Below are 15232 nucleotides of genomic sequence, written 5' to 3'. Positions count from 1 at the left end.
CAAATGAAAACAAAAACAAAACATGGCACCACTTTTTTTCATTATACAAAGCATTTTCTTTTTTGTGAATTTCCGTTATTGCTGTTGTTTATAAGCTATTTTATGCCAGGTTACCCGTACATATGCATATGTAGATTTGTTGTATTGGTAATTTTCTTTTATTTGACTGAAGGATATCTGAGATCTTTTAATGAATGGCTGTTCACATGAACAGGTAGCAAGCCAACAGGTCGCTTGGCTAAGGTGATGTCTCAGGACATGATGTAGGCCACCATAGGCAGGTACGCCTGGCAGTTTGATGCCAAATTTTTCATTGTTGATATTATAGGAAAAGTGACCTCCATTTTAGATAGTGAAATCTTGATGAAACAATGCATTCAAAAAGGGTTTCCTTATTAGGCAGTATAAAATCCAGTTTGTTATTTAAATGCGTCTACAAAATAATTTTTGCAAATAGGACATTAACTGTTAATATCAGTGAACAACTGACACTACCATTAATCTAAATAGCTTTAAAATATCAAAACCAGTAGATTATATAAAATACAAGGCCAAGTTTTTGCTTCGCCCCACCCCTTTTACCTTTCAGCCAAATGTCTGGTTCATATTTGCCTTATAAAAGAGTTTGTGGGTGCAATCTCCATGAAGAAAATAGAAAGTCAATTTCAAAGAGTAAATAGATGGAAAATGGCTTGAAACTGTTTAATATATTTAGCTAATGCTATTTTTGACCTTCAAATAATATCAGTAAATATTCCAAGGCCTTGTCTGCTTAGTTGGCCGTTGGTGTGCAGCACCCATTATAGGTCCTAGACCATTTTAGTTCTGTATGCACTGTTACATTGAATGCACTAGATGAGAAATATACCTCTTTTTATGCTAAATTAGAATCACTAGTTGTCTGGTTACAGCTGAACCGGATTTATAACACTCAATAACATTTGTGCAATAAGGCTTGTAGTTTTGGAGTTTAAAGAACTGAATATTAAGAACTTTCGAACGGTTCAATTTCACCCTAAATGCTGCCATTTAGATGTTATGTTCCTTGCCCTTCCAGATAGGAAATGTTTGCAAGACGTCTCATGAATATAATTTGATGTTTTCATATCTTAGTGCCATCAAGCTATATGGGAATGAAAGCAACAAATGATGAGAGAGCTCATGAATGAGTTGATCCATGTTGACAGAGCATTACCGAGGGTAATTCTCTTCATTTCAACAGATATTGAAATGCCACACATTACACATGGCACACATGCTTTCTGCCAATGATGGGAACTGGAAAGTTTTCTCCTGGTGCATTTGTCTTGTAAATTTTACTGGGTCAGTCCATAATGGAAATGCAGTTGTGATGCATGTTTAACAGCTGAATACAACATGTACTTCTAAATCATTTTAAGAAACAGTCCCATTACAATTTCTATTTTATATCCTTTATACGTGTATATTTACACAAAACATTTTAACTTAGCAAACAGAAAAAGGAAAAAATAAAAAAAATCAGGATATTATAAGGGTCAACCTTTTATTGTGTGTAAGGTTCATTAATGACCAAAAACATTTATGTAGCCCAACAGTGTCAAAAAGTACATGGACAACTTTTCTGTAACAAATGCCTTAGACGAGGGACAATACGTCTGATTAAAGGAAATCTGGTTCGTGAGTCTGTGTGATTCTTCCGATTGTCATTCAGTCAACTTTTCTTCCACAGACTGTGGGCAGATACGGCTACAGATACAGAAGCAAACTATACAGAGATGGTCATAATTCACAATTTAATAACTTGTAGAATCATCAAAAAAAGTCACATGTTGAAATGTTAAAGGAATTACAGGTGTGTCCAGTGCTACACGCAGTAGTCTGCCCAAAGCGTATGGGAGTATCTGAAAGGTTATCTAAACAAACACTGGTTGAGAAATAAGCTGTACAGTTGCACCTATAGAATGTCAGGAGAACATGTATGTCACAAATGTGGTTTACAGGTCACCAGAGAAGTTCAGGAAACAAAAACCTACATGTAGGTTTTTATAAAACTACAAGCCTTTTATAAAGACAACAAAATTGGATCTTTACAATAATCTAATGGCTATAAGTTCAGCCAATTAAAAACATCAGAAGTTCAAAAAAAGAAGAAAAAAAAGTATTTATATTTTTCCACAGCAGAGAGTCAGCTACTAGAACCTTCCTTTGAAGGGCTTGAATCCTCCGCTGCCACCGGCCATGGGAACATTAGTGATCTGCACAATTCTGTTCATACCAGAAGAGGAATGGCTGCAGAAAGACACAATCAGAAGTCAACATGTGAAGGAAAGACTTGAGACTAAATGTGATTTCCTGTAAATGTGCGAGACTCATGATTCATTAACCACCATGAGTAAATAACTAGCAAACAAGGTGCAGTAAATGATCAAACTATTTGGGCTACAAAGCAGTGCGTCTATGACGGGAGGCGGCTAACACCAGAAACCTTGCACGGTCAAAAATATACTCATTCAAGTTAAAAATAAGGTGGATAGAGTTAGTATAATCAAAAATGGCACATAACAGATTGACATATGCATGCTAGAACTGCATGAGTCTTGTTTAGGGCTGCAAAGGGGTGGAACTTTTCCAGAAAATTTCCATGGGAACTTCGTCTGGGGAATTTAGGAATTTATGGGAAGTAATTGGAAATTTGGAGAAATTTATTAAACTGCATCATATACAAACATAAATATAAACATTTTGTTTGATCATAGGCTCACATGCATGCAAACTAATACAAATTTTAAAAAATGACATTTTTGGATTTTTTGGGGGGGAATCGGAGATGTTAGTGTATTGTTAAAAAAGGATTTCTACAGGTTTTTTTTAAATAAATGCTGTTCTTTTTTAAACTCTTAATTCATCAAAGAATCCTGAAAAAAAGAATCACAGGTAATAAAAAAATTAAATAAATTAAGCAGCACAACGGTTTCTAAAATTGATAAATAAGCATATTAGAATGATTTCTGAAGAATCATGTAACACTGCAGACTGGAGTAATGATGTTCAAATGTTCATGCTTTGCATCACAGAAATACATTATATTTTTAAGTATATTAAAACAGAAAACCATTATTTTAAATTGTAATGCTGGTAATACGGCGCGATATTACCGTTTTGTTCTGTTTTTTTTTTTTTTCAAATAAATGAAGTCTTGAGCAAAAGATATGCAATGTTTTTTATACTGATATATTTAGAATATCAAAACTTAGAGATGAAGTCTTTGGGCTCAAATGCAGCAAGTGTGGCTCAGAGAAAATGCAGGGGAAACCCCCTCTTAGGTGACTAGAGGGGATTGTGTGTGGGGGAGGGTCATTTGTTTATTATTATCTCACCTAAATGTTTGTTCAGTCAGTGTATTTGTTTTTACAATGGTATAGCCTAATTTATTTGCACAGTATATTACACACAGCACAAGGAAGTTTTAAACATAATTTTTTGTAATATTCATGTAATTAACATGAATACTTACCAAGATGGACATTTTGTTGTTTTGTGTGCATGATTTAAGAAATGATCTGTTCATGTTATGGAGGAAAGCACAGTGCATGTAGGGGGTGTGTCCTCAATAGCCCTGCAGTAAGCAGTGTGCATGTGATTGAGCAGTGTGTAGGGTAGAATTTAAACTGAAATTGCATTAAATCTGGTCGTTTTAACCAAAATTATGCTGCAAGATTTTTTCTCAACTACATTTAAGTCCCCAGTTCCTGGAATTTTGCAAATTTCCAGTTTATTCCTATTAATTCCCATGGAAAATTCCCGGACTTTTGCAACCCTAGTCTTGATAAATTGAAATAATGATTCTGAAGAAAAAAAATATTAGACAACTAAACAAATTTCCAATTAGTAGAGGGATAGACTGAAGCAACGAACATTGTCGATTTAAAACAAATATTAATTTGAACAAAATAATTACGAATAATAATTTGAATGAAGGAGTCAATGTCTTATTCATGAAGACTTGTTTTGTTATTGGATGAGCATGTGTGAACAAATCTCTTGAATTAATGATTCAATTAGTTTTTTTTTTTTTTTAACAGTCCCTTGTCACCACCTCCTGGCATAACAAAATAATTGATAAAATACATACAAGTATCAATTTCAAAAGGTGATTTACTCTATTTTGATCGCTACCGTAGACATCAGTTTATAGCCAAACTATATACGTTTATCCCACTACTTCAGTTATTTAAATGTTTGTACACAGAAATAACATGTGGATGGAAAGATTGTTTGTGAAGCAGTATCATATTTTATATTTACACCGCAGCTGCACTCTCTGGATCAACAGCAGTACGAACACAGAATTGAATGTTGCATATGTGATGATAATACCATCAAAGGTTTAACCAAAGTCCCTAGTCTTTGGTTTAGTGCATGTTTCACATTTTAATAAATGCAAGTTCACAACGTAAGCCTTACAGCCAACCCACTCATTCATTAACCTGGGCAGTGACAAAACTGCGCTGCTCATGCTCTGCTGATGCTTGCAATGTGAAACTGGCATAATACACATAGCTGAATCGTAAGATTGCGTGGGAATGATCAAAACAAACCTGGAGTGTGGTGCCATCATGCCGGGTCGACTGTCCCCCATTCGGTGGTTATCTGTGAATCCTCCGCTTTGTGAGCCTGCTGCCCCGTGCCAGTCTTTCCTGGGGCCCTGATCGCGTCCATGCCGCTCCACCACCACCTGTCTGCCACTGCCAAAGTGCTGCTGTGATAAGGGGGAGAATATATGGTGTTAAATGTTATAACTTGCAACAAAAAGAAAGTGTCACGGGCATGTTATGTACTTTACCTGCTCACCCATGACCACAGGTCTGCCACTGTCTCGGCTGTTGAAGCTGGTTCTGCCACGACTAGCTGTGGGCACCCCTCTCATGGCAGGTCCGGGACCCTCTCTGCCTGGACGCTCTGGACGCATCCGCGCTGCTCTGTAATACAGTCAGCAGCAATCACTGATTACCAGCAGCTCAAGGAAAGCCAAGCCTTAAATATTAGTCTTTGGTAGTGTTCTAGACACTACAATGAAATAAACCGGTCAAACACACACAGGGCAAAAGTTCTTGGTTTAAAGACATGACCAAAAATAATGACCAGTGGTTTATGCCAAAAACTGGTCAAACTCACTAGCTCAATTAATACATTGAAAATAATAACTGGTGAGTCCAAGACCGATTCAAAAGTTTTTTTGAAAATTAAAATACCTGGTCCCCATTGACTTCTATAGTATGGAGAAAAATAATCATATGAAAGCCAATGGGGACCAACAACTGTTTGATTACCAACGTTCTTCAAAATTATCTTTTTGTGTTCAGCAGAAGAAATAATTGTATACAGGTTTGGAACAACTTGAGGGTGAGTAGATGCCAATTTTCATTTTTGGGTGAACTACCCTTTTAATAAAATTTTTTTTATATTTAACTGCTGTCATAGTACTGATCTTGTCCACATTGGTGGAAGAAAACAGATGTTCATAAACTGCTAATGTAATGAAATGTCAATGTCGAATATTACAGAGTCACCTGAAGTTTTGAACAGGTAATGAATAAGAACCAAACCTCAATTCCCCACCCTAGACAGGGTTTCTACAGACATTAACAAGTTAAATTTAAGACTTTAAGACCTTTTTAATACCACCTTATATGAAATTTAAGACCTAAACCTGTAATGGAAATACAAATTTTATTACATATGTAATATTTAATGTTTAAATTAAAGAAAACAAAATATCATTGCTGTAATAAATTATATTTATTACTACGATATACAGTGAACTTTTCATGTCAGCAGACAATATTCCATACAAAATATCCCTGCAAAATAACTGCATCACTGAGATTTTTGGTGGAGTAAACTATTTATTCTGAAGCAATATTTTCATCAGTGTTCTATCAGCTTTTACATACTTAAATCTGCATATTTTTTATTTACCTTTACAAAGGCCTATTTTTAACCTTTTTAGATGCATGCACCATCTTTCATGTCAAATTACTACAATGTATCAATAAATTCAATATACACTATTGCTACCAGTCAGATTAAATAATTTACACTGCAAATAACAATAATTACAACTGCAATAAATAATGTTATGAGATTAATGTTTTAAATGCATTTATGAATATACAAATAAGAAATGAGGGGAAAAATGCATACTTTTCAACATACATCTCAACTCAACTACCAGTAAGTGACGGTAAGTCACTTAATTATTAAGTCATTGAGTCACTCATTCAACTGATTTGAGTGCATTATCATGCTGGTATCCTAAGGACTTTCGTGGACAGCTGAATCCTAAAGCTTTTGATATTCTTCACATTCTGTGTGGTGGTCAGATAGAAATGAATCTTTTCCAATAAGTTTAAATTGATTTTCACCTTTATGGGCATTTTTGCCTTTATAAAGCCTTTTTTTTCTATAGGCCTAAGTGTGCATTATCTTTTGAGTCAAATTCTTACATTTAACTTGTGAATAAGAATAATAAGACATTTGGGCTGTTACCAAGCAAATGAAATCAGTATCAACAAAATTCATCTTTGCAATTCAGACATAAGCTGCTTCTGAAGTGGCATTTAGAAGTATTTACACACAGTTTAATGCAGAACATGAATGCATTTAACCTGTAGTTACAAATGCATAAATAATGTTTTGATATATTAAACATAAAACGTTGAATGCTGATATTTGAAATGATTAAAAAAATGAAAAGATACTTTAAATGTGAAATTAAAACCGCCAATAGGTGGCAGCAAGTCACTGTTAATACGCGAGTCGTTGCGATTGAACAGAATCATTTAAATGGTTGATTAATTCAGGAACGTTTAATTAATTCAGGAACGATCAAGCACTGTCATGTTGCTCAAAAACGCAAAACAGCGCTGTGGATTTAATCAGTGAATAAGAATAATAAGACATTTGGGCTGTTACCAAGCAAATGAAATCAGTATCAACAAAATTCATCTTTGCAATTCAGACATAAGCTGCATCTGAAGTGGCATTTAGAAGTATTTACACACAGTTTAATGCAGAACATGAATGCATTTAACCTGTAGTTACAAATGCATAAATAATGTTTTGATATATTAAACAAAACGTTGAATGCTGATATTTGAAATGATTAAAAAAATGAAAAGATACTTTAAATGTGAAATTAAAACCGCCAATAGGTGGCAGCAAGTCACTGTTAATACGTGAGTCGTTGCGATTGAACAGAATCATTTAAATGGTTGATTAATTCAGGAACGTTTGATTAATTCAGGAACGATCAAGCACTGTCATGTTGCTCAAAAACGCAAAACAGCGCTGTGGCTGTGTTTGGAATAATTTTTGAGCGAAAGTTCAAAAACAGGCAATACGGTGTCTAAGTAAGTCTCTTAATAAAACTTCTAGTTTATTGAACTGTTGTAAAAAAATCAGTATCACATTTGTATATGGTAATTTTTGGAGAAAAAAAAAGGCACCTTCCGTGTGAAACTGATTAACTATAAGAAGTGGTATAAATACACATTTTCTGCCCCCATATCTTGAATTTGTGATCATTCTGAATGTATTTTAATAGACTGAATCATGCAGTGAAAGAGCGTACTGTAAATGCGCACGCGCACTAGACTTCACGTAATGCGTGCACTCTGGTGTTTTGAATGTTTTTTGCATCGTGAGAATATTGAGCAAAATAGCTCACTTGTCATGGTGTTAACTATATCATGTTATGAATAAACTAAACATTGTGAATTTTTACCTCAGTGTGTTTCTTCTGAGTTTGTGTGTGCTGTTATGCTCATTTGTTCTGAAGTCTCTCACAAAGAGACAAACAGAGCGAGCCTCAGCGCGAGCTTGTATTCTGTATTCTGCTAACTTACGGCAATTCTCTCTGATGACGCAGTAACTTACCGCGGGGAAGAAAAAATCTTCGGTCTGTCCAATGATTGTAAACAGTCATTAGGTCCATCAGACTGAAGATATTTTAGCGGTAATGTGACCAAATATATTTAGGACCCATCGAATCCGAATTTAAGACATTAAGACTTTTTAAGGTCTTATATTAGTAAAACGTTATTTAAGACATTTTAAGACTTTTTAAGGACCTGCGGACACCCTGCTAGAGGAGAGTAAGCACATACAGAAACTCATCCATACCTGACATCTCCTTGTTTCGAATTCATTCCCCCATCAGTCTTCCAGCCAGTGTGGCTGCCATCTCTGGGGGTACGGGAGTGGGCAATGGCGGGAGGTGGCACTCTGCCACCAGCTGGTCGATCAGGCATAGACACCGGTCTGCGCTCATCACGGTCGCGGATCTCTCGGCGATCACTGTCTCGCAGCTCTGCACGAGGTGGAGGTGGTGGTTCTGCTCTCCGCAGAGTTTCAAAGTTTTTAGGATAGCGCTCAAACCCAGAACCTTCACGGCGAGGAGCAGGTCGATTCTTCTTTGATTCAGGTTCACCGTCAAATCGGTTGCGTCTGCAAAAACAAAAAAACGAATTCATGACTTGCTGTTGATTCACACATTTGAACGCGTGCTAATTTGGTAGGTCAGCACTACTTGTATTATGTTCTCCCACATTCTCGTTTGACTAAAAGTGTCTGCTAAAAACATTCAACAGAAGCAAAAATCTTAGGCTGTGGATTGGTCTTTTTGTCCTATTGTGTTTGGGAATTGCATTCTTGTTCATGAATGCCTACCTATCAAAGTTGTTGGACTGCACAGCTGATGTCTGTTGGTATCGGTTCCGGTCCCTAGGGTTGAAATCATTAAAGCGGTTCTGTTGTCGATTGTTGTAATCTCCGCCTTGACTGATCCGCCCCTCTGGCTCAGTCTGCATCTTTTTACCACTATTCCAGTATGGGTCTTCCCTCCTGCACAGACAGAGAAAAAACAACAACAACATTGACCATTTTGAACCTTAGAGACCACTAGACCCTAACAATGAATAACAGTATGGTTCACACACCTTTGGTCAACGTCACGTCCCCTCTTTAAGTTGTTTCGTTTCTCCTGCTCATAACGCAACTGCTCCTGTTGCCGTCTCAGCTCTTCACGTTCACGAGCCAAGCGCTCCGCTTCCTTGCGTCGCTCCTGCACACACAAATTTTCAGCACATCAATGTAAAGACAAAATCCCAGCTTCGAGTTTCCACAGGCAGGTGTATCGTGGCTGTACCTGCTCTATACGGATCCGCTCCCGTTCCAGTCTCTCTCTCTCCATGCGCTCGCGTTCGAGTTTCTGCCTTTCCACCTCCAGCCTTTGCCGCTCTCTCATCAGGTTCTCCCTCTCCTCACGCTCACGCATAGTACGGATGCGTTCCCTCTCCCGGCGCTCTCTTTCTGCTACCTCACGCCGTCTGGACATCACAACAAAACAGCATTACAAAATGCAGCTTAAGCACTTTGCCGATTTATTTGCAAATGAAAAGGAAAGTATGTCTACCTGCGCAGTTCCATAGCCCTGCGAACGTGTTCCATCCTGACCATGCGCTCACGCATCCTCTGTTCCTTCAACTTCTCAAACGGAAGGATATCTTTGTTGCCACCTTTGTTAAGCATCGGACGGCCTTTGTCCATCTGCAAGTATGTTACAAAAAAACAAGTCAAACTAAATACTAAAGAGATTGTATATGGTCTTACTAATTCAGATCATGTTTTCAAAGTTAACTAATTTATGTCTTCTCAGAAAAGTGTTAACCAACCTCCTCAGGTGGTATGAATCCTCTGGGGCGTCTGTTCATCATGTTGGGTAGACCAGGCTGTAAAGAAATAAGACGATCAGATAACTTGGCCTTCATAAAAACCTCCTTACATGAAAATACAGTGCATACTGAGGATGTCTGTAGTACCTTCTCAAACCTCCCGCCCCTTCTGAAAGGGGGACGAGATTTATTGAAGTTTTGCTCTCCTTTAGATTTGTCGTTCATCATCATATTGCCTGGACTCTTTCCTGTGGATTGGAAGACATTAAAAGCATAACTATAAAGTTGCACATTTTTTAAACTTCCTCAGTAGGTGAATACAATCAAACCGTAACATACGTCCATGTTTCTTGTCATCTTTCTTTGCTGCGTCAGCTCCTGAACTGGAAGATTCAGATTTGTTGGTTTTGGAGTCCTGTTTTTTGATGTCTTTGCTGTCCTTCTCAGATGGTTTGTCTGATTTCTTCTCCTCCTTCTTAGATGAAACTGGTGTCCTATTGAACACAAAGGAAGGAATAACCAATGCAACTGACACTCCTCCTCTTTAAAATAATGGCAAGAGATTCAAACTGGACAAACTCTTACTTGCTAGAGGTTTTTGCTCCAGTTGGAGTGCGCTTTTCTACAGAAATTTTAATGGAACTTGTCTTCTCTTCTCCCTCTTTCTTTGAGAAGTCCTTTTTGAACGGGTCAGTTTTCACCTATGAAGATGTTACCACGAGACCAGAGTTAAAGTACTTTCAAGCACACAGTGTTGATTCTGTAGCATAAAAAGCCCATAAAAAGTGCTTAAATAATTTGAATATCCCACTCTTATAGCACAGTGGTAAAGTTCTTACCCTGTCCACAGATATCTGTTGTCCATGGAGTTCTGTGCGGTCCAAATGAGAGATGCACCTGGCCACTTCTGCGCTGGATGACATGGTAACTAATCCATAACACTTGGCTCCTGGGCTACGAGCATTGGTAACCACTTTGGCACTAAAAACCTATTTTGAAACAATATTTATAAAAATAAAAAACATTTTGAAAATGCAGTCAACATCACAATCCAGTGTTGATTCTGTAGCATAAAAAGCCCATAAAAAGTGCTTAAATAATTTGAATATCCCACTCTTATAGCACAGTGGTAAAGTTCTTACCCTGTCCACAGATATCTGTTGTCCATGGAGTTCTGTGCGGTCCAAATGAGAGATGCACCTGGCCACTTCTGCGCTGGATGACATGGTAACTAATCCATAACACTTGGCTCCTGGGCTACGAGCATTGGTAACCACTTTGGCACTAAAAACCTATTTTGAAACAATATTTATAAAAATAAAAATAAAAAACATTTTGAAAATGCAGTCAACATCAAAATTCCTCATCACAAACATGTTAATTATAAGCTTGTGCCTATTTGTCACATATAAAGAGCCTTCACCTTTCCATATTTGCCAAAGAGGTTCTTAAGATCAGCTGCTTTGGTGTTGGACGACAGGCCGCTCACCCACAGATTGCGAGTAGAGCTGGGACTGCTGCTGCCACTTCCTGAAATCAGATAATAGGCTTTAGAAGACGCTCTACTTTAATGACAACTTGATTAAAGCATCAGAGCAAAATAAGTTTTCAAATAATTAAAGCTGCAGTCCGCAAGTTTTGCCTCTTTGTCGCCATCTCTGTTTGAAAACCTGGAATTGCAGCTGTGTTCGGAATTATCTAGTTTGCGTGGGTTGTGAGTCGGCAGGGCTCCAGCACGGATGCTGTTTGAAAACCTGGAATTGCAGCTGTGTTCGGAATTATCTAGTTTGCGTGGGTTGTGAGTCGGCACGGCTCCAGCACGGATTAACCTAATGTTCTGAAGAGTATGTGTGGCAGTCAGTCACCGCACCGGTGTGGATATTTACTGTACTTTGCAATCACAGATTGTAGCCTACGTCTTGGAATATGACCCAAATAAGAATTTTTACCGTATATTGCCATCTGAACAAGTAACAAATCTGCCACGTTTGTTCTGACCAACTGAGGAAAAAGCATTACAATAAATCTCGCTACCATTGGTGATTAAATCTAAAGATCGGTTAGCTCGTATCACATCAAACCTTTCAAATTATTAGTTATACTTTATTCTCAAATGATTAAATGTTAACAACATCAGCATTGCATGACTATGTGTATAGTGTGTTTTAGCGTGTGATTCAATTTCTGAACAGTCTAATCTAATTGTCATACCATTCGAATTTCATATTAAGAAATTCTTTTAACCCAAAAAGCAGATTATACTCCCTTCGAACTGGTTTTCTTTAAAATACAAATCTTTGTAATCCCAGGCTATCCGTAATCAGAAGCACATTTATAACTGGAATATAATTTTATTTCACTCACATGCGTTTCATAAACACAATCCTTTATGGATTATAACCCGCCATCAAAATGATACATTTAATTATTCCAGCTGCTGTGAGAAAAGGCTATAAACGATGCGCCACCTGCAGGATCCTCACATGCGATAGCGTAGTAGCCGGGACAACTTCTTTATGTTTACAGACGTGACGTAATGACGCAGCAGCATGCTCGAATTTCCCGCGAAAACCTACACGTACCACTCAAATTGAAAACATTATTATAAGCTAACCGTTGTGAATCGGGCTAAAGGTGATAGTTTTGAACACTGCCTGGTTATGTACTCGCTCAAATATTGATTTTGGATCATTTTTAACCAAAAAAAGTTACGGGCTACAGCTTTAAGCTTCTAGTTGTCTTCTAATTTCAGATTTTTTTTATATGTTTATTAAATAATACTGGTGTTTTATCACTTAGACCAGCTGCAGTGTATAAACTTAATGGTAAACTATAAGTCTAATATTCCAAGGAAAGTCTTACCTTTTTCATCTTTTGTAGTCTTTCCATCTCTGTCTTTTGAAGAGCTAAAACGTAAATATTACGAGAGTGACAAAAAGAGAGAAATACTTTAATAAGTATCAGAGCATGAGAGAAGACTGTGGGCATTGAGGTACATCTCCAAACAAACAAAAGGTTATACAAATGTTTGGTGCATTACAGAAAAAGAACAAAAGAACAACAACAAAAATCCCCATAGGCAAGGCTTGCACTCGGACAAACTCCAATAAGGCTTCTTTCTCTTGCTTTTCCACAGGAGCAAGGTGGGTCAGGTTTTCTGCCAATTTATTCCCTTGACCAATGACATCCTCAGGAGGGTGTTCAACTTCAGAGAGAATCACTTGACTGGACTGACAAACCCCTCTGACATCACTGGAACTATTGCTCTTTTTTTTAACCCATAAGTAGGGACTGGAAAAGCAAGTGCTGGAAATGTGTGCGTAATCGACGTGTTTTCAGCTCCTTGTTTAACTCCACCAATTACCAAACTCGGGAAAAAAAATGGCAAACCAAACCAAAAGAGCAAAACCAAAGGCAGGGATTAGGTACAATGAACAATTTATGAAAAAATTCTTGCGGCTACCCACAATGCGGAGTTCTTAGTGAGCTGGAACTTGGTAGTAGTATCTTAAAGAACTGACATAGAAAGACAAACCTCTTTGCTTGACCTGTCGCCCCAGTTGAAGAGGGGCCTTTCTTCCCAGAATCCTTTTCCTTGTCTCCCGTTTCTCTTTTCTTCGAGGCCTCTCTGCTGTCCTTCTTGGCGGCATCAGACATCAGCCCGTCATCTCTCTTACCATCCTTGTGGCCATCTATCGCTTCAGTCAGCGAGTCTGTCTCCTGCCCCATCTCAGCAGTGGCCTCAGGCTCTTCGCAGCCCTTGTCTGCCTCAGAATCTGGAAGTTTCACATGTTTACCTGTTTCCAGGAGATCGTCGCCATCTACATCCAGTGTGATGGCATCTTCGGCCTGGATGGTGACAGATATATTGTCATCCTCAACTTCTTTTATGGGTTCAGGAGCAGTGTCGCTCTCCAAGGCCTCCATTGCTGGGATTTCAGACTCTGCTTCTCTCTCAGCCTCAATCTCCACATCAGGATCGGGCTCTGCTTCTGCCTCAAGATCAGGCTCCACTCCTACCTCAGCAAGGCCGTCTTCACAGGAGAAGGTTTTAGAATTGTCACGGGTAGCATCATCAGTATCAGTTACATCTGAGGGATTTAACAAGCATAAAACATGGCAAAACACATTGTTTAACATTCAAATCTCTGTGCTACGTGACCTAGAAAGTACAACAAAGAGCAAGTTTAATGTTAGTGGTCATCGTGGGTGAGGAAACCACAGGTATACATAAAAACACATTCCTTAGAGAACAACGAAGACGTTGAACAATCTTCTCATTACGATGAACATCACTCTTGGTCCACATTTTGAAGGTTCCACAACTGGGTGACATCGACACACTTCTCTGCTTTAAAGACATGCATTCAAGTCTGAGTGAAACCTCAAATCTATTCCATAATATGATTCCTCCTGCCAGATGTCACTCAGCTTCTTGTGGTCACATCGAGAGTCTTCTTTCAGACACTTCCGCTGACCATCCATCTCGTTTTACAGCTGATGGTGGCAAAATCAAAAACAGGGTGCCAAATCTTCTCTGATCCGTTGGAGGAAATCTAGCCTTGTTCACAGTACTCTGTCCAGTAACACGGCTAAAAATGGATGTCCACATTTGAATGTGTTCAAAGCACAAGCAGTGACGTTGATGTCCACTTAAGCCATGTCGGCTATATTGCAGTCAGAAAGAAGTGTCAAGACTTTGGAGAACGAGGTTCATATGTAATGTTCTGACCAGTCAACAAAGGCATGTAGCCTGTTGCCGTCTCCATTTCAGGAGGTAGTCCTGTCTCAACAAAGAAAGAGGCGGCCTGCTGAAGCTTGGGTGGTGTTCTGAACAGAGGAAACTCACTGAGATCGAGTGGGTGAACGATCTCCTCTTGCTGATGAAATGTGGTGGCAGCGTAATGTGCTCTTGAACGAATTAGATGAGATTAGGAGGATCACTGATGTTAACACAAATGAAGAAGTGTTATCTGTCCTTTGATGCAGCACATGTTCCGGATGGGACGTTTTAATGTCTGTGATTTGTTGCAAGACCCGCTTTTAATGTGTCTGACTAGAAGGTTGCAATTGAAAAACAGCAAAAGAAAAAGGAAGCAAGAGAAGTCCAACCGTCTGAAACCTGAAAACAAATTTTATATCTCCACCCCAATAAGTGACCAGACATACCTTTTTCAGATTCCTCTTCCTCAGTCTCCTGAAAATAAAAAAAACTTATGTAAGAATTTATATAAAGTTCTAAAGAATGGGGGGGGGGGGGGGGGGGGGGTCATTATTGATACTTAGAAATCATACATTCAATAGCAATAAAATAGAGATGCACCGATCGATCAGACGATTTTCCTCATGATCAGCCTGGATCGGTGACCGGCCGGTCAGTCTCACTTTTTTCCGATTTCGAGCCGATCTGTTTGGTTACCAGCGGCACAGGCAATAACGTCAGCCGCGCATTCTCGCTCTCTTCTCTCCGACGACCCCTTCTCTCTCACACGCAAGTGCCCTCATTCGCTCCGGTT

The 15232-nt window shown here is 38.5% G+C and overlaps 1 protein-coding gene across 3 annotated transcripts in view; it reads right to left on the bottom strand.

Moving 5' to 3' along the window:
* Window positions 1-1761: 1761 nt before the first annotated feature.
* The window catches only part of LOC107595082 (SAFB-like transcription modulator), a 20064-nt gene continuing 6593 nt past the window's right edge, over window positions 1762-15232 (bottom strand). The window contains exons 4-20 of one of the 3 annotated variants that reach the window (XM_016285394.1): window positions 14886-14913; window positions 13252-13807; window positions 12579-12622; window positions 11140-11246; window positions 10859-11008; window positions 10302-10417; window positions 10056-10210; window positions 9864-9964; window positions 9717-9773; window positions 9458-9591; window positions 9191-9371; window positions 8982-9106; window positions 8713-8886; window positions 8167-8490; window positions 4826-4961; window positions 4581-4738; window positions 1762-2271 (exon numbers count right to left, since the gene is read on the bottom strand). In XM_016285394.1, the coding sequence (XP_016140880.1) occupies window positions 2175-2271; window positions 4581-4738; window positions 4826-4961; window positions 8167-8490; window positions 8713-8886; window positions 8982-9106; window positions 9191-9371; window positions 9458-9591; window positions 9717-9773; window positions 9864-9964; window positions 10056-10210; window positions 10302-10417; window positions 10859-11008; window positions 11140-11246; window positions 12579-12622; window positions 13252-13807; window positions 14886-14913 (2643 nt within the window). In that variant the 3' untranslated portion in view covers window positions 1762-2174. Of the gene's footprint in view, window positions 2272-4580; window positions 4742-4825; window positions 4962-8166; window positions 8491-8712; window positions 8887-8981; window positions 9107-9190; window positions 9372-9457; window positions 9592-9716; window positions 9774-9863; window positions 9965-10055; window positions 10211-10301; window positions 10418-10858; window positions 11009-11139; window positions 11247-12578; window positions 12623-13251; window positions 13808-14885; window positions 14914-15232 lie in introns of all 3 variants that reach the window. The other 2 variants (XM_016285395.1, XM_016285393.1) reach the window with 2 other exon arrangements.

The sequence above is a fragment of the Sinocyclocheilus grahami genome, unplaced genomic scaffold (assembly GCF_001515645.1).
Source record: "Sinocyclocheilus grahami isolate Dianchi unplaced genomic scaffold, SAMN03320097.WGS_v1.1 scaffold196.1, whole genome shotgun sequence".
Classification (NCBI taxonomy): Eukaryota; Metazoa; Chordata; class Actinopteri; order Cypriniformes; family Cyprinidae; genus Sinocyclocheilus; species Sinocyclocheilus grahami.
Note: the sequence above shows the minus strand (reverse complement) of the source record. Positions and strands in the feature narration are given on the sequence as shown.